This window comes from Aulostomus chinensis, chromosome 3, assembly GCF_037954235.1.
Source record: "Aulostomus chinensis isolate RoL2024-O1b breed Wild chromosome 3, RoL_Achi_v1.0, whole genome shotgun sequence".
Classification (NCBI taxonomy): Eukaryota; Metazoa; Chordata; class Actinopteri; order Syngnathiformes; family Aulostomidae; genus Aulostomus; species Aulostomus chinensis.
Genome location: NC_141322.1, coordinates 9,728,177 through 9,748,254, shown reverse-complemented (window position 1 = coordinate 9,748,254; position 20,078 = coordinate 9,728,177). Strand labels below are relative to the sequence as shown.

General features: G+C 41.4%; 1 protein-coding gene and 2 pseudogenes across 1 annotated transcript; 2 read left to right on the top strand and 1 right to left on the bottom strand.

Moving 5' to 3' along the window:
- Positions 1-20: 20 nt before the first annotated feature.
- On the top strand, positions 21-1,899 carry LOC147267606 (netrin-4-like; annotated as a pseudogene).
- A 207-nt stretch (positions 1,900-2,106) lies between these two features.
- Positions 2,107-4,984, top strand: LOC147267605 (netrin-4-like; annotated as a pseudogene).
- chchd4a (coiled-coil-helix-coiled-coil-helix domain containing 4a) lies at positions 4,007-9,459 on the bottom strand. Its single transcript, XM_086198537.1, has 3 exons — positions 9,286-9,459; positions 8,795-8,893; positions 4,007-5,844 (listed from the first exon to the last, which is right to left on the bottom strand). The coding sequence occupies exons 1-3, from the start codon at positions 9,305-9,307 to the stop codon at positions 5,528-5,530; spliced, it is 438 nt and encodes a 145-aa protein (XP_086054663.1). The 5' UTR covers positions 9,308-9,459; the 3' UTR covers positions 4,007-5,527.
- Between the last annotated feature and the right edge of the window lie 10,619 nt (positions 9,460-20,078).

The following is a 20,078-nucleotide window of genomic DNA, read 5'->3' as shown; positions in this document are numbered from 1 at the left end:
AGGCCTCCTCCTGGTCAGATATGCCTGGAAAACCTCCACACCAGTTGCCTGAACCACCTCAACTGACTCCTCTCAACACGGAGGAGCAGTAGGTGAGACAAGATCCACAGTATCTTTGTTTATATCTATGTTTATGTTTTATATTTGTACAGGTCTGCTCATAGTTTTTGATTATCAGTGGGGTTTTTTTCTCCTCTCAGGGATATTACAGACACTAGATCTTATAGGAGTAAAAGACTGGACCCCTATAGTCCAGAGGCACTGGCCCGCTTGACCCTCACTAAATTCTGCATCAGGCTGCTGAAAGCTCAAACCTGTCCTCCCCCTCTGTACCCTACCTGGGACAAAACAAGCTCAACCTTCTCTGTTCTGACCGACACGACTGCACCAGAAACCTCACCATCACCACTTTATGCTATTTATACTTTCCTGGCCCGAGGCACCTGCCTTTGCCATGGACACGCAGAGTATTGTGTAACACTCAACAGCCAGTACACTAACATGGTGTGTGTGTGAGAGAGAGAGAGAGAGAATGAAAATGTATGGAAAAAACAAAAAACAAAGACTGAGACAGAAAGTCGGTGTCTGCACTGGCATTTGGCATTGCATTCTTGTAGAACACGTCGGTATGTTAGGTCCAATGTAAAATGTGCTTAACTTTAATACACTAAAAAATTAATGGGCTCACTTGATTTACACTGTCATACCAGTTTGCTGGATCTACTTTACAGCCGTTCATAGAGTGCGGCGTGCGATGTGACGTCTGCTCATTTAGATGAATAGAGTTCAGTGTCTTCCAGGTGTCTGATAGATGTTTGCGGACTCACCTCACAGCAGTCTTTCACTGTGAGAAGTGTGCCCCCCTTTACAATGATCATCCCTGGAGGCCAGCCAATGGCAGCAGTGGAGCGGCAAATCACTGCCAGAGTGAGTGAAGTGGGTTTTCTAAAAGTGTAGAGGGAGCATCTGAGCTGGTCGTGTAGTGTTTTGACTTGAATAAGTTTTACCATATAACCTGAGAAACAACGGTTTAGGGGTTAAGGTAAGAAAATAATTTGAATTTTGTGTAGTTTATTTGTGTGTTTCTATGCCTCCATGCCAGCTACAGCAGTTGTCCCTCTGTACATCCCATTACTGCCATATCACCAGAATGCCAAGAGGGATTTCTTCAAATTTGGCACAAACGACCACCAGGTCAAGGTCACTGTGACAGGCAGATATTATAAATGCAAACAACTGCAATGAGATATCCATCCATCCATTTTCCATTCATCCATCCATCTTCTACTGCTTATCCTGTTGACGGTCACGGGGGCTGGAGCCTTTCCCAGCTGGCATTGGGCGAGAGGCAGGATACACCCTGGACAGGTAGCCAGTCCGTCACAGGGCCATCAGGAACAATTAGGGGTTCTTATAGCTTAGGGTATCTTGCTCAAGGATACTTCAACATGGTCACCAGGGGATGCGAGGATCGAACCAGTGACCCGACAGTTGCTAGATGGCCATTCCTCCAATGAGGAAGAGTTTTAGTTTATTTTCAATTTCCACATGCATTACACATAATTTGGACTGTAGTAAAACCACAGTAAGGTCAAAAGACTTAAACACAAATTTCTGATTTTCCTTCTGTCCATGTTCCCAACTGCCATGACTGCAATGACATCACACTGTTCTGTGACATCAGAGTGTGAATGCCACAGTCATGCAGACAGCTGACACTTTTCCCAGCGAGCGTGGCTTTTTTCTGGTAGTACCAATGGGGGTGAATGCAATGACTGCCACCGTAACACTACTGGTCACAGGTGCCAGCACTATCGCCATGGCTACATCTCTGCCCCTCAGCTCCCCACAACTCCTGACAGTTATCAACAGCAATCATTAAAACAACTGCAAACCTGATAAATAAAAAAAACATCTGTTTGCAAACTCATTGTCTGTTATAATGTATATGTTCCCATCCAGCCATATGCTCAGTACGGCTAAACATTTTGAGTTTAAGACAAACTACAACCCATTCAGTTTGGCAGTCATTCACAACAGCTGAGAGCACAACCAAGTGGTGCCAATTAGCTCACAGTTGTCCTCGTTCATTTACAGTTACACAAAATGGGAAGGGGTATACTGTTTGTCTTTAGCCCAAGCTGCTGTAAACAGTCACCATGAGCTTCAAGCTAAATATATGTGGCTGTCTGCTGCATTCTGGAGTCAAAGAAGTAATGCAACAGTGAAAAATGTGTTTATGAGTTTAAGACACCTATTTGTAAGTACTTGAAAGCAAAAGAAAAACAAAACAAAACACAAAGGGTAGCACTTTGACACAAAGGGGTGGAAATTGTAAATGATGGGGTTGAATGCAATGAATCTTCCCTTAATGGTTTTAAATTCACTTTTGCAGCTACACAAATAATCAAGTGTTTCATGTGCCAATTGTTAGAAAAATCCATACTCCCAATCTTCATTTTTTATACGACTGAAGAACAGGTGCAGAGGCCAAAACCACTTCCACTGTCTGCTCAGCATCATACAGGCTAGTTTGTTTAAAAACAAAAAGTAATCTACTGTGATGTTAATTGCACTGATTTAATATTTTTAGTATTGAGACAAATACTGTAAGTCTTATATAGTATAAGCATTCTCACAGGACAATACAGCTGTAAGAAGAGGGTGAGGAGCGCATCTGGCCTCTGCAAGACCAAGCATGAATATGGTAGGATAAAATTGTGCATATTCTACGAGTTTAACATCATACATATTGACTTCTAACCTGATCTGTATCTGTGTGGCCCATGACATTGATCAAGGCAAGTATTGTGTCAGCTCATGACAAAGGCAGTCACGCAGAAGTCAAAGTCAAAGTGCACAAAGTCCTATGATCAGGCCTAGTGGCCTTCTCCTTGGGGACAATGAGCATTTAATTTCCTGTATCAGCTGTGGCTGCGCTTGTCCAATCCTAAATCCAGGGAGAAAGAGTTGCTATTATGCATATAAGGAGTCATGGTGAGAAAGACCGATTCATTTCAAACATTAGTAAACACCATTATCAGGGCCAATATACACAAAACATTTGATCAAATTTGAACATTTGATTAAGAGCTCCGTAAAAAGAAAAAAATCTTTCAAGCCAAGATATTCACAAAGCTGCTAAGAGCAAAGTTTACAAAGCAACTTTACTTAACAACTTTAGAGTCATTTTTGCCACCCTTGACTTTTCACATATTTATGCCTTCCTTTCACATGATGATGTCAGGTGTGTGGAAATAATTGCAATACATCAGGCGACAAGTGGCAAGTGCTGATCAGCTCAGTGTGAGAGGCTCATTTTGGGTTTTTTCGATACTCAATTCTGTAAAAAATCCCATCAGAGATCATGGAGGTTTCTATAAGGAATAAATGGGTTTCTAGGTCTATTAACATCTTTTCGAGCTGCAAATATTCATATGTGGAAACAGTGTTAAGAGCTGGTGTTCATACTAGTAATAAAATGCTTTGTGAAATTAGAAATTCTAAAATTAGGACTGAAACACCCTTTATGTTTAAGTGTTTCTCCCATGTCAACAATTTATGAGCTACTTTCAGCCATACTGACACAATTACTTTTTCCCAACAGGTATGGACTACCCGCTAGCAGGCCCAGAAGGAGCTGGAACAGGCCGTTTACTGGTCACCATGCAGAGCATCGTGGTCCCCTGGACACCCTGAGTGGGTCTACTGATATCACAAAGCCTAAGAAATGAAAGCCCATTATCAGAATGGTCTAAAAAGGACAGGACAAAATTAAAGAGGATTTTGAAAGGAAACTCATTGACAATTCAGACATGTCTCAGGTCTCCATGTGGGCTCATCAAAAGGGACAACAATCCAACAACTTTGACTGTAGGTCCCAAAACTACAGAAAAGCGTGGCTGTACGAAAACTAAAGACTGGTATGAATGTTTGGTTCAATTCACGAGTTATTCATGGACCAACATACAAATACACCAAAGGTAACATAACTATATTGCTCCCGTGTATACTGGCAGAACTAATAACTTTTTCTCTAGTACAATATAACTTCTGAAATCTAAACCTGAATTTGTCAGATTCAGTAAAAGCTTATGTTGAATAAAATGGGAAAACCCTGATGCATAATATTGGCAAGTCACTGGTATGACCAGATATTGGTCATTGTCAATATATCTGTCGTTTTGCTCCAGCCTATGCTCGTCATCTGATGAACAATTTGGTAAATATATGATGTATTGTATGATTAAATCAGTATTAAAATATTGCTAGATTGGGTATCTTCAAAAAAAACTCCAATATGGTGCGGCCATTGATCCCGCCAATCATGTTACATACTGTCTTACTGATCTCCTTGTGGTAATGCACCTGTAGAGGCAGAGAAGAGTGTAAAGCTTGGCTTTGAGAAGGACACAATGAAAACTAAAGTTAAAATTGTTTTGTGATTATTTTATTCTAACTGTCAAGTCTTTCAAGGTCTTTATGACATCCAATAGGAGACCCTGGGACAGTGTGGAGGTGATGACACACACTCACGTAGAAGCACTGGTTGCATTTACATGGATGGCAAATTCCCATATTAGCCTGATTAAGAAACTACTCTGCAACTCCACTTTCTGTCTTCCTTAATCTGAATAAGGTAATAGCTGCAATAATTTTTGAGGTGCATTGTACACATGTATACACCTTAATTCCACCATGAAGTCCTGCTAGAGTGTATGCAGCATTAATGTGACTATTTAGGAAGTCGAACAGCTTCATGGCGCTGAATTGAAATATGGTCTTGTGTAGAATCAATAGTGGGATTACTGCTATCCATGTTAATATAGCCAGTGAAACCTGATAATCCACTTTGGTCTCAGCAAGCTAGTGTCAAAGAAATACAGACCTTTGTTCAAACAGTAGCATATATACATTGAGACCCTTAGGATGTAAAACCTGTCTCAAGTATTTGTTATCAAATGTCCATTACTGCAGGCTGTAACAGTGCTACATGAATCTCTCTGGTTGCATGTTTTGGTCTCAAGTGATAGAAAAAACAGGGGTTCAACTGCAAAGAGTGAAACCAGGCAGGATATACTCCCACAAAATGAGTGATAGCATTGCTAACATCAAAGCTTGCCGTGTTTGTGTAAACTGAGTCAACCAAAAGTGATCAATAATTCAGTGATGGGTAAACCCTGATCTGTCACATCTATAGGAACACTACATGTGGAGACCAACTCTTCTGATTCGATTCATGACAACATGCTGCAAATCATTTCCTGTAGCGCTGAAAATGGATCTTTCAGATAATTTCTGTGCAGAAAAGAAAGCAAGGCCTTCTCTCAGTAGGCTACACTATGTTGCTCTGCATTCATAGTTCTTCTCTCAGTGCCTGGACATCCCACCTGTGAGTGTCACATCTGTCAAGCCCCCTCTGTGGGCTTCAACACGAAGACATTGGGTCAAGCAGTGCTACTCATTGAGAGTTATTGATGCTGGGCAATGCTCGCACACAGAGAACAACAGTGTGAACTGGGTGGGCTTAGCTGGCAGTCTGGCTGTCTGCAGGTGAAACGATGGCAGTAGAGTCTCTTTCAGGGAGGACAGTGGTGGAGTCAGGGCCAGAGTCAGCTTGGGTGGAGATTTCTTTATCTTCCTCTTGGGGATACAGCTCGGGGTACTTCTGCATGCATTCTTGCATGTTACGGAAGTGGTCAATACACTCGGAGCCCTTCACCTCCTCTTTACTGTAGTGGAAGCAGGAGAATGCCTCCTTGAACTGAGAGCCACATGGTCCGCTGGCCATGCCACCAAGGCATGGGCAGTTCCAGTTAATATTTCCATTTGGCAGGATCAAACCTACAAACACATGAAACCAGACAGTCGCAGCTTGACTGACAAATGCACAAAACAACAAGGAATCAAAGTAAAATGCTGCGCTACCGCAAGGCACCACAACATCTTTGATGGATCTGGGAAAAGATTCTATTAGGCCCTAGAACTTCAGTGGAGGGACTGTAAATTTTTAATACACAAAAATAACCTTATCAATTAATTTATTTCTGTGGGTTTAGTGTGTTGTACCAGCGTATGTAATTTCCAAAATAGCCTAGTTTGGACTGACAGTCAAGCCCAAAGTCATTCATACCTCTCACAAATTTCGACTTAGAGTTACTTTTATTCAACCAGCAAGTATTTTTCTTGACTGGAAATGGCACAGGCATCTCCCAGAAGATAATTAGATGATGTACAAGAGGCATCATTGTGGAAAAAATATTTCTAAGCTTTTATTTATATGTGTCTTTGAATTATTCATACCTTTCAGAATAATCAATACACAAGCCTTCATTGGATATTACAGCAATCAAATACTTTGTATAATTGCTGACCAGCTTTTTGCATGTCTCCAATGAATGGTACTTTTGCCCATTCATCTTTAGCGGTGAGCTCCAACTCTGTCAGGTTGGAGGGTCTCCTTGCTATCACCCTGATCTTTAGCTTCCTCCAAAGATTCTCAATTGAATTCAAGTCAGGACTCTGGCTGGGCCGCAGCAAAACATTAATGTTTTTGTCCGCTAACCCTTTCTTCACCACTTCTGCTTCATTGCTGTGCTGAAATGTCCACTGGTGCCCAAGGCCAAGTTTCTCTGCCGACTGCTTGATGTTGTTGTTGAGCATCTTCGATGTATTGCTCTTTTTTCATGGTGCTTTTTACTGTGATTAGGTTCCCTGGTCCAGTGGCTGAAAAACAACCCCAAAGTATTAGGATCCCACCACCATGTATGACAGTGGGGATGGTGTTCTTAGGGTTGAAGGCTTCTCCTTTTCCATGGCAAAAGAAGGATACATCATTGTGGCCAAACAAGTCAGGTTCAGGCTCAGAAGTCTTCTTTGTCCAGATGAGCTTTTGCAAAGGCCAAGCAGGCTTTTGTGTGCCTTTTCGGGAGAAGTGTCACCCTCCTTGATCTGCGTCCCTGGAACCCAGCAGTGTGCAGTGTCTGTTGGACTCTGGTGATGTTGACACCAGCAGAGCCCAGATTCACCAGAATGGTCTTGGTGGTGACCCTTTATGGATTCTTTTTCACCTCTCTTGCTATCCTCCTGGCCAGCACAGGTGTCACTTTTGGCTTCCAACCACATCCTCTCTTATGTTCCACAGTGTGGAACGTCTAGTACTTTTAATAATACTTTGCACTGTAGCCACTGGAACTTGAAAACATTTAGATAGGGCCTCATTGCCCTTTCCTGACTTGTGAGCAGCCACAGGACCTCAGTAAATTCCTTTGTCTTAGCCGTGACTGTCAACAAACCAACTGCAGATAGCTGCTGTTTTTCACCTGTTGAGTTGATTAAAACAGCCTTTCCCAATGAATCAGGGTAATTTGAACAGCTTGGACAATTTCGAATGGTATAAAACTTTGGATTTTCCCATAGACTATGACAGTTTGCAAAGGGTATTAATAATTCTGGACTTGTCACTTTTTTTCAAACGTAAATAAAAGCTGAGAAATAACTTTTTCCACAATGATGCCTCTTGTACATTGTCTTATTATCTACTGGGAGACACCTGTGTCATTTCCAATCAAGAAAAAACTTGCTGGTTGAATAAAAATAACTTTAAGTCAATATTTCCCACAGGTATGAATAATTTCAGGCTTGACTGTAACTTCTACCTTAGGATGGAGTTCACACATTTCTGAGCTTCTAATGATGCACCAGCTGAAGTTACAATGTATACTTAAGTTGCCAGTTAAATCTTACACCCAACTCTAAGTCGGTGTAAAGGCCTCCTTGTAGTATTTTAAAAGGTGGAGGGGTTTGTTACACAATGGCCATATGGGTTATACATTTTCACTGTGGTTATAATTATCACCTAATATTCACCATACAGCAAGCAAGCTATCTCAAACTGATGCAGTGTGAAAAACTGACGACATACGAGCAATACTGAGGTATGAGGAGGCATTTGAGTGGTGTTTAGGTTATTTATTCAGTGTTAACATTAGTTTTCTGTCATTTCTCAACCACATAAAGTCATCTGTCCAACATTTTCATCACTTACTGCCTGGACAGGTAATTGACATATGAGAATAAATTGGAGATGAAACAAGTAAGCAGATATTTACAAAATATATTCAGGGTGAGTGCTTTTTTAAACAAGCAACACTTCACTCCACCGCCTAAACACTGAAAGCTTTGTCATTGTTGACGTGCAACCAAACACCCACAAAAATTTACCATCAAACTAATGCGATTCAGCTTAGTCTTCAATGAGAATTAACACCTAACTTATGTTACATACAGCTTCTATGGGTAACTGGTCATTACGATGTTTATAAAACCATTCAGTAACCCCTTGTGCACAATACATGGGGCATTTTTCCTATATTTGTCAACAATCTATAAATTTAGAAATATATATCAGCTTACGTATCATGTGCAATACTCAGCTAGTGAGTATCATACTTCGTATCTGCTGTGGTTAAGAAAATCAGGTTGGTACACAGCTGACAGCCCTATTAGACAACTGTTAGAATTCATATTATGATAAGAACCAATCAGTTGAGTTAAGAGAAACGACAGTCCATCATTAGAAACTTTCACTGATAATGATGAAAACAAACAATCCATCATCCTGTACAACAATAATTGTTTTAAGGTATTCACTGTTTTGTTTTTTTCTTTTCTTTGTAGTTGTACATGTAGGTAAATTTGTCTCATTAGTTAACACTACATTTCAGGAGTGGTCTTTTAAGTCATTATGTTTGGAGATGAGGTGCAGCATTTCTGCATGAACTAAATAACAAACCTTGCTCTTCATAAGGATCATTGGGGTCATCTGCTATCAGCTCAGCATTGCTAGGGGTCTCGTGGTCTTCTTTGGTCACGAAGATGATGCGATCTTTACCTAGAATAGCACACGACACAAACAGGGAAATTACATTACTCTGAGGTAAAAATGATTCCATTTTCCTAAATTATGTCCGACCATAATTCCACCCAACTGTAACCATCGCACTGAGTCAGAGATAACGATAACTCAGCTGCCTAGTAGCTTTAGCGATTTGGAACTTAAATGTCAAATTAACGAATCTACAAGCACATTCAATCACAACTGTACCAAACAAATTTTAAACCTAGCTTACTACTGCCGGAGACTGAGCTCGGCTAATTGGTTAGCCAGTTAGATAACCAACGAGTTGACGCTGTTTCTAGAAAGTTAGCTTAGCATGGCGGTGCCTTGCGCGATGACATTGACCAGACATGAACTGGAAATGAATGAAAGACGAGCAATTTTACCCTCCTGCCTGCAGTACGACATGTCTGCCGGTGTGTCTGTCCGTCGCACCTCGTCCCCTGTGGTGACAGATGGCCACCGTGAGAGAAAATACCCAACAACTGCTGCGGTTTCATTAGACAAGCAGCCCCATTACACCCCCTGACCTGTCCTCATGTGGACGCGTGATGATGACGTCACTCAATTTAAACTACGATAGAGGATTTTGCTTCTCTCAATCAGAGAAAGGACGATGTCCGGCTAAATGTACTCAGCCCGTGAGACAAACTAAACAAATTAGAGAATAAAAATCTTTATGATCTTCAACCTTTCATCTCAGGTAAACAAACCAGAGCTGTGATTGTTAGAGCACATTGTACAGTCATGTCAATTGCGATTCCAATTTTTCCAGCTTGCTTTATTGGTTTATAAAATAAATTAGAAAACTGGCCAACTACAATATCACCTGACTGCATATGATTTGGTCATTTATCACATCATTATTATTGATATTTACATCTCACACTTACCTGCCTAAAGCCTGCTTGTATTTGGCAATAAAGAAACATCATGAAGTAACTCTCCACATTACATGGGTAATTGCCTTTTTTTTAATTTGTTTGTGTTCATGCAATTAGCCCTTATGACAAGTGTTCATTTCTGATAGATCACCCTTTTTAATAACTGTTTCATGCTAAATCCATCCATCCATTTTCTTCCACTTATTCCTTTTAAGGGTCGTGGGGGGGCTGGTGATCTATCCCAGCGGCTACGGGCGGGAGGCGGGGTTCACCCTGGACAGGTCGCCAGTCCATTGCAGGGCCAACAAGACAAACAACCATTCACACTCACATTCATACCTACGGTCAATTTAAAGTATTCAATCAGCCTCGTCCTCTCTTGATGTCTTTGGACGGTGGAAAGAAGCTGGAGTACCTGAAGGGAACCCACGCAGGCACGGGGAGAACATGCAAACTCCACACAGAAAGATCTCGTGCCCGAGCCAGGACTCAAACCTAGAACCTTCTTGCTGCGAGGCGACAGTGCTAACCACTGCACCACCGTGTCACCCATGCTATATCCATCCAGCCATTTTCTATATGGCTTATCTTTTTAGGGTCACAGTCATGGGGGGTCAAGGTCAGTGTGACAGGCAGATATTATAAATGCAAACAACTGCAACGAGACATCCATCCATCCATTTTCTATATGGCTTATCCATTAAGGGTCACGGGGGCTGGAGCCTATCCCAGCTGACACTGAGCCAGAGGCAGGATACACCCTGGATGGGCGGCCGCTTGTCCATCGCAGGGCCATCAGGAGAAATTAGGGGTTTAAGATCTTGCACAAGGATACTTCAACATGGCCACTGGGGGAAGTGAGGATCGACCCAGTGACCTTTCTGTCATGAGACAGCCACTCTACCTCCAAGCCATGCTGCCTCATGCTATATCTTGGTCAGGATTTAAAAAGCGTTCAAATATGCTCCTTAAGACCTCACTTCCTAAATTGCTATTTTTGCTATAAAAGTATTATTTCTCTTTTTATATTCTTCTCAGCTAAGTAGAAATTGAGAAATGTTGTGTAAAAACATTCTAAATATAGGTAAGTATAAAAAAACATGACTGTTTTTTACTACCATAAATAAACAATAATAACTGTAACAAATTTTCGCAACGTGCTCAAGTAACGGACCAAGTACAGTCACCTGGAAATGAGAGGCACATGCTGCAGCAGATGAGGGAGAGGAAGAGCTTTGCAGCTCAGGTGTTGCCTGGTAGTTGGAGGCAAATTCCCGACCCTCAGAAGATGATGGAGGAAGGAGGATTTTCAATAAATAACCAATAACAGTCAAGTACAGGACTTTAAGATATATCAGGAGGGAATGTTGGGGAAGAGAGATGTTGCAGAGTGTCCTGAAGAAAGCAGGTCTTCATGAGATTTAAGATGCTGACGTGTTTTGGCCAAAAGGCCTTCCTCAGAGCATATAGCACAGCTAGAAAGATACATCTTTTTATAAGGTTCACAAGCATCTCATTCACAATCATCCCTACTTTTGGGGCTGATTTGGGGGAAAGTGACTAGAGACTCCTCAAACCCTTGAAAAGGTTAGTTTGTCAATCAGTTTCAGAGAAAAACCAGAGAATGTTTTGGGAAATGAATGAACAGACATCTTACCAAAACACACAAGAAACAGGGCAGGACCAGAATAAATGATATCAATCTTCCTCAGATGGTTGCAGAATGAGCAGTCCACATCAGTGTCCTTTTTGTGTCTTTGTAGAAATAACCTGCAGGGATAAAACCACTGAATCATTTTAAGAGACACTTCTTTAGTCTTACTTATAATCAGATATTTAGAGGGAAGTCACCAGACTTTCTTCCAGTTCAGGTCTGGAGGGAAGTTTTCTCAGGTCAGTTTAACTGAACAGTTCGCATTTTTAGACACTGGTCTTGATGGCTGCACAAAAGTAAGGGCCAAAACCAAATTTTCCCAAGGCTTGAAACATCAGGTTATGTTCAATGGTGTCAAAGGCCTTGTGAAAATCTAAGAACAAAAATTAAGCTGTTATCATCGCAAAGATCAGCATAATCAGTAAGGTCTAGCAAAAGCCTGACGTTATTAACCAAATGTCTACGGTTCGTAAAACCACTTTGTGTTTCATCAATAATGTGCTCTAGAACAGCTTTCATTCTAAAGGCAAAAATTCAAGCTAATTTTGTTTGTTTGTAGTCATTGTTAAGAAGGCGGATTGGCTGCCAATTATCAATCAAAAGCGTGTCTTTCTTTGGCTTTGGAATTAAAGTTAAAAGTCCTTGACATAAAGTGGGAGGAAGAGTTTCTTCAGTGCTCTCTACAAACACACCATGGAGGAAGGGGGCCAGCTGCTCTGCAAAAACGATGTAGAATTCAGACGTGAGGCCGTCAATTCCAGGAGATTTATGGAGTTTTAAGTGTTTAATAGCAAACAGGACTTTGTTAGAAGTTAAAGGTTTATCACAAATAATCTTCTGGCCTTCAGTGATTGATTTTGTATCAGTGAGAGGTGCAAAGAAATGATCAGTTTCTGTTTTATTTTATTGTGATTCATACAAATTTTTGCAAAATGAGGAGAAATAATTAGCTTTTTGGCAGGGATCATTAGTAATAACATGGTTAATACTGAGTTTCTGAATAGAATTTGTTTTACCACGAGCCTTTTCTAGTTGAAAGAAATATGCGGTGTTTTGTTCCCCTTCCTCCAACCATTTACTCCTTGACCTCACAAAAGCTCCCTCTGCTTTCATTCTATGTAAGTCATTTAATTCATTCTGCTGTACAATTAAATCTTATAAGTCAGTTCAGATAAATTTTCAGGTGACAGTTGTTTCTACAATTTTCCCAGATTTAGACAATGAGGCCCCAAACTCTCTTAATTATTTTGTTACCTCAAATATTAAAAGTTCCCAATTTCTGAAAAAACATTTGTCAATTAAAGCCCTGTTCCAGTAATCGTTTATAAATATATGGACTTTTTTCGTGAATGATTTGTTTTCCAGAAAAGAGTTGTTAAGTTTTCAATAAGGGCATCTAAACGTGTGAGTGGTGTCAGAATCAAAGGAGACATTTAGTGGCCTGCCCCGTGATCTGTTGATGGGGTTGTTATTCTATTAGCAGTAATATTGTTCTCATCCAAGCAATTGGAAAGTAACCACTAATATATGCTAGACATTGTAGTGCGAGCCCTATTATTCCATGTATAAAGTTTAGAGTTCGGATTTTTGTCTCCATATGTCTACCAACTTCCATTTCTGTATGAAAGTAGTTGGATTAGAAGCAGAAGAATTGTTAGTATTTGGGGGCCGTCGATCTAAAAAAGCATTCAGAGCAATATTCAAATCCCTGCCCACAAAGAGGAGATAAGCAGTGTGAACAGCCAGATTCTAAAGCATCAACAACTGGCATCCCATAGATGTGTAGTGACAGTATCAGACTGGTGGCACTCATCATCACGATGTGATGGTCCTGAGAGGTGTCTGTCATCATCACTGACATGACGGTCCTGAGAGGTGTCTGTCATCATCACTGACATGCCGGTCCTGAGAGGTGTCTGTCATCATCACTGACATCACAATCCTGAGAGGTGTCTGTCATCATCACTGACATGACGGTCCTGAGAGGTGTCTGTCATCATCACTGACATGCCGGTCCTGAGAGGTGTCTGTCATCATCACTGACATCACAATCCTGAGAGGTGTCTGTTATCATCGCTGACATGACGGTCCTGAGAGGTGTCTGTCATCATCACTGAAATGACGGTCCTGAGAGGTGTCTGTCATCATCACTGACATCACAATCCTGAGAGGTGTCTGTCATCATCACTGACATGACGGTCCTGAGAGGTGTCTGTCATCATCACTGACATGACGGTCCTGAGAGGTGTCTGTCATCATCACTGAAATGACGGTCCTGAGAGGTGTCTGTCATCATCACTGACATCACAATCCTGAGAGGTGTCTGTCATCATCACTGACATGACGGTCCTGAGAGGTGTCTGTCATCATCAGTGACATGACGGTCCTGAGAGGTGTCTGTCATCATCACTGACATGACGGTCCTGAGAGGTGTCTGTCATCATCACTGAAATGACGGTCCTGAGAGGTGTCTGTCATCATCACTGACATCACAATCCTGAGAGGTGTCTGTCATCATCACTGACATGACGGTCCTGAGAGGTGTCTGTCATCATCAGTGACATGACGGTCCTGAGAGGTGTCTGTCATCATCACTGACATGACGGTCCTGAGAGGTGTCTGTCATCATCACTGAAATGACGGTCCTGAGAGGTGTCTGTCATCATCACTGACATCACAATCCTGAGAGGTGTCTGTCATCATCACTGACATGACGGTCCTGAGAGGTGTCTGTCATCATCACTGACATGACGGTCCTGAGAGGTGTCTGTCATCATCACTGACATGACAGTCCTGAGAGGTGTCTGTCATCATCACTGATGAGACAGTCCTGAGAAGTGTCTGTCCTCATTTGTTGACTTTGTTGCTCTTCGCCCTTGTTCCCATGCGTTTAGCGCTTCCTGAAGTTCTCCAGCAACTGCTTCTGCTGTTGTCAGTTTGTTGCATGCCAGCCCAAAGCCCAAAGTCGCTCCCTTTTGTTTGTTCATCGCGCGCTCGGCTGATTTCGTTCACCTGCTGAGGTGCGCCGCAGAGTAGCGCTTGCTGTGTGCGAATGCAGCAGCACAGACACAGTCGCACGCAGCGCACACATAGCCACACCTCCAGGCAGATCGCCGCAACAATGACGTATTAAAAAAAGGCTACAACATTTTGCATACAGATCAGCGTCGCAAGTCAGTGTTCAAATACCATTTTAACTATGTTGAACCTCTGCCTCTGTATTGAGGGACAAATGACTCAGGACAGAATGCCATGCTCTGTGCCAATAAAAAAAACTATTACTTCTCTCTAGGCTGAGGCTTTCAGGAAACATTATGAAAACCGCAATCACGCCTCTTGTTCCGTGTTCTGCAATCTGCATAATTTGCAAAGCATCATAACTGAGATGACGGTCCTGAGAGGTGTTTGTCAATCACCATGTTGTCATGATGTGTTCATATGCAATTCTAGAAAAATAAATTGTAGCTACAAAATAATCCAGCCTAGCTGTGTATGTGCCCATGAATTATAAAATTAAAGAAAATACTTTAAGTGAGGCAAAAGTTTTTTTTTTTTAAGTAATAATCACTTACGTGAAGTACAGGATACAGTAATTCAACAACTTTTTAGTGAATTACCTTGTTTTCATGAGTTTGTTGGATTTTTAAAATGTGATTAACCTGATTAATCAGAGTAAAACTGATTAATCAGGTTAAAATTTTTTAATTGATTGACAACTCTATTGTTTGTATGAACAGAAGTTCTTTTTATTGTGAATGGGTTAGAAAAGTGTTATAGTATAGAAGTATAGCTTGTTCTTTATTGAAATGCAACAATTTGTGAATAAAATCCACACATTTTTTTCTGGAAATATTGGAAACATTTCTTTAGTAGCTTTGAAAAGCGAGTTTAGAACCGACCCGTGATTCAAAAACAGAAGTTAGAACCAAACCTTGGATTAGATGAACTCTTACACCCTGAATTATAATTGAAGAAACCCAACTTTATTAATTGGAACGACTGGTAACAGCAATCCAGCAGGAGTTGTGTTTTACAACTTGTGCATCTTTTAGCTAAAGGTGGAGGGAAGCGTGTCACCACTGAAGGCCACAAGGAAAACACAGAGGTGAAGGAGATTTTCAAGTGAAAATATTTTGACGTTTGACAACACAGTCTGTGGCACTGAAATTTGATTTTTGGATTCAGTTTGTATTCAAGTTACCTCATGTGAAAAGACTCATGAGAAGTGACATTGTATTCATCAGGAACAAGATGGCCGCTGGTACTCACCTAAATGAAATTCCAATCTAAACCCATCAGCGTCTTGAGCAGAGTGGCTACCCAGGGATTCACTGCGGCAAACCTTTTTTGAACAACTTCAACTGTCCTCTTGGTGGTGGTCGTGCCATGGCCGGTCTTGGTCCCCCTTTCAGGACTGATTCCAACAAATCACCTGAAAAACACATGAGTCCAAGATCAGGGGTTGGACATAAATAAAGTCTGCTATACAGAGCACGGCTGGGTGATACGGAAAAAAATGTCAACCTGTGTTGACCAAATACACCGATAGATGTCGTACTCTTTTTTTTCTCTTTATATGTTTTTTTCTTTAATCCTAGCCTATCCCAGCAGCCGTCAGGAAAGAGGTGGGGTTCACCCTGGACAGGTCACCAGTCCATCACAGGGCCAACACATAAAGACAGACAACCATTCACACTCACAGTCACACCTACGGTCAATTTAGAGTATCAATCAACCCAGTCCCCTCTTGATGTCTTTGGACTGTGGGAGGAAGCCGGAGTACCTGGAGAAAACCATGCAGGCACAGGGAGAACATGCAAACTCCACACAGAAAGATCCCATGCCTGAGCCGGGGCTCAAACCCCGAACCTTCTTGCTGTGAGGCGACAGTGCTGACCACTGCACCACGGTGCCGCCCTCCTAGATAACAATCAAATCTTATTATTATCGCTTATCATTTAGGTTTGGAATCCCAAAACTTTAACAAAGCACGCAACACTTTCGCAATGGTTCTCTCTTTTTGCTGAATCATGCTTCTAGAACAATTTCACACATGCACAAATCTGAAACCATTCTAATGAATTCAGTTTTAATCAGAAGAACATCGTCATCTGACATGACAGGAAATAAACATCCTGGAGCTTCACTAACACAACAAAACATGGACGACCTTGACCTTGGACAAACCTGACCTCTACAAACACATTAGTAACAGTACAAACTTCCTCCTAAACCTTCCAGGAATCCTACCATGGACCGATTCCTTAACATATCCATCACACCAAGTCTCCACCAAACTAACACGAGAGGTTGGCTGGAGTTTATTTCACTATTCCTACTAATGTCCTAAACTGTTGAATATAAATTTGCTGTTTGGCAGGTTTCTCACTTATTGATCTGTCACATTCATAATTTATTTCCAAATAAAATAAACTAGCTAATGAATCATATTAATATTGGAAAAAATATATTACAAATATATAATATCTTATGTAAGATTAAAGATATATGAAAATATTAAATTATTTATTGATGGAGCTTAAAGTCTTTTAAACCACCAGAATTTTCTGTGCACTTGTGTAAATTAGCAATCCTGGCTAATTTTCAACAGGGGCAGGAAGCCTAATTCAGCATAGTCTAGCATGGTGGAACCTTAGCACGGGAAGAAGCAGGAGGGTCTGATCTCACCGCTCTGAAGCTCCCCGAATTTCAGCTTCAGCCTCTGTAGAAGTGTTTTATTATCTGTGTGAAAAAATGTTTCCCTTGTGACCACTTTGTCCCGTAGACTTCCATCAAAACCACACCCTTTAACCCCCTTGACAATCATCACAAAAACATTTTTTTTGCCACCGATTAAACTGGTTTCCATGATCACACAAGTTAAACGTTGTTAAAAAAATCCACCAGATGGCGCAGTTGTCTATTTTCCCATTGGTTTCAATGAGAGGCTGGTTGGTACCGAGGGTCATCGACTCAACATGCTGCTGCTGACCAGATGAAAATTATTTCAAGCAAAATGGTCTTAGTGTTTTTAGTGATGTCGGAGTGTGTTGCCATGTGAACTGGCATACATTTGTGTGTGTGTGTGTGTGTGTGTGTCTCTCTCCCCTTGGGTCACAACATACCCAGTTCAGATGGTGCAGCTTGTATCCATGAAGCCTTCCGTGACCCTCCAGCTGATCAATGAAAAATGAGGCTCTTCCAGAGGGTCAGAACAACTCTTCCTTCTGTAAAATGGAATGGTAAATGGACTCAATTTTATATAGCGCTTTTCTACCTTTGCGGTACTCAAAGCGCTTTACAGTGTCATCTCATTCACCCATACTCACACACTGATGGTGGAGGCTGCCATGCAAGGCGCCAACCTACTCATCAGGAGCAATTATGGGTTCAGTATCTTGCTCAAGGACACTTTGACATGGTCACCGGGGTTGGGGATCGAACCAACGACCCTTTGGTTGCTAGACGGCCACTCTAAACTTGAGCCATGCCGCCCCCTGTGTGTGTGTGTGTGTGTGTGTGTGTGTGTGTGTGTGTGTGTGTGTGTGTGTGTGTGTGTGTGTGTGTGTGTGTGTGTGTGTGTGTGTGTGTGTGTGTGTGTGTGTGTGTTTTTTTAATTTATCTCAGTGTATCATACTTATATCATCAACTGTTCAATAACTGCAGACTCTCCATGTCTCAACCCAAGCATGAAGGGCTCCATCTTCCGATAATCCTTCGCTACACCACTTATCTGTTCAAACATGAGCTTCACATTATCACAATATAAATGACCATTTTATGACATGAGTGTCACATTTTAACATGATGCATTTACTTCACATTTACTGGAATAATAAGTCACATTGTCATGTGATGGTTCACATTTTTATAATATGAATGTTACAGTAAAAGTTCACATAACATGATAAGTTTATACGTTGACATAAAAATGTTACATGAAAATCTCAAATAATGCGAACCTTGGTTTTTCCTTTAACAACTACCGGTATATTCATGATTAATTGGTGACCACATTAGCTCACATCCTCCGTTTTCCCAGGTCGTCCTGAAAAAAAGACGCATCCAACTTGACTGTTCATTACAGGGTTGAAGTTTGACCAGCATCTTAAGACAAGGAGACCAGCTGAGACAAAACCCAGGAAAAGGGTCTTAGACCTCTGAGGGTTGATGCAGGCAAAGACTGTTTAGAACAAAAGTGTATTTGAGAACTTTTACCAGAGGTATGCCAACATTTCCCATCCACTACTAGGTTGTCAAACATCTGGCTCAGTCCCAGTCGAGCTGCCCTCCTTGGTTTTTCTGAACACTAATAGTTTTTAGGTTGATCGTAATGTCAGAATATGTTACCTGAAACCGATTTATTGGATTTCCACAAATAATTATCCTCTAAAGATGATTGACAAAGTGAGAAGACACTCCTAAAACCCTTTAAGAGGTTAGTTCGTCAGTTTCATTTGAGGAATCTAAGATTGAACCAGAACAAAACAAGTTTGTTTTTTTACAGCGTGAAGCCTCCTTGAGTCTCATCCACCCCTAGTTGAGCTAATATGCTTGTTAAGGTAATAAAGGCTGTTAGTACTTGTGTAAACTACTTCAGGTAAAAAACTAAATGTTTCGTCTTGTAACTTCAGGTTATTCAGTCCAAGAATCATGAGGTTTAGGAGAGGCGGGGCTGCCTCTGCTAACAGATGCACAGCTGTGGTGGTGGTGAAGGAAGAGAAGGAGTACTGGACTTGTACCAGCTCAGGAACAGAGCCAGTTCTTTTAGACCTTCATGCTACCATGAAAAACTATATTCCAGACATGAATGTTGCTGAATGCAAAGGAAACAGTTGGGTAAAGCACATAAGTGATACATCTCTCAAAACACAAAAGTGTTAATATTCCTGTGAGGGCTGAACACCATGTCAACCTCCCATCTTACCCCCCAATCTGACCTCTCATGTAAAAGTCAAATCAGCATGACACCGCAGGGAATCGAACCCTGTCCCAGTAAACCAGGAGTACCATTACCAGCATCTTTTACTTTTTGATGCTACATGAAAGGAAAAGCAAAACCTGCATTCCACCAGCATGAGAGTGAGATTTATCCAAATGTTTCAGATTATAAACAAACTCAGCAATGATTCAAATGACCAGAGTTCAGGTAATACCACTCTTACTGGAAACACCAGCAGTACTACTGGTCATACTGGTCCTGTGGTATACAGCTGAAGACTGCAGGTCTGATTATTGGAGCCAATTTATCTTCTACTTCTAAATGCAGGAAAAAGAAACCTTGTACCCCCCCCCCCCAACACACCCACCCCCTTCCAACTTCCTCCCTCACCTGCTACTGTCTAGTCTACCCCCAACACAGCCCCCCCCCCCAACTCCTGTCCACAAACAGTTACAAACTATCAAGTCCATCTGTATAATCCACATTTTATTAATCCTGTCATCTGCTCAATAATCCAAAATAATCCTCATTTCAGCAAACAAACAATTATAGCATTTTATGTTCCTCCTAGCTGGTCACAGTCCCACCAAACTCTAAATGTAATAGTTTGTGTTTGGGAGTTCCAAAGGAGAGAAGAGCGCCGTACCTGTGATGGCATGGTTGAGTGGAGGACGCGGCAGCCCCAACACATTGCCTGAC

Coding starts and splice junctions, on each gene's coding strand:
- chchd4a (XM_086198537.1), bottom strand. CDS start 9,307: ATGTCGTACTGCAGGCAGGAGG. Junction 8,894..9,285: donor GTCGTACTGCAGGCAGGAGG/GTAAAATTGCTC, acceptor GTGCTATTCTAG/GTAAAGATCGCATCATCTTC. Junction 5,845..8,794: donor TGATCCTTATGAAGAGCAAG/GTTTGTTATTTA, acceptor ATGTGTTTGTAG/GTTTGATCCTGCCAAATGGA.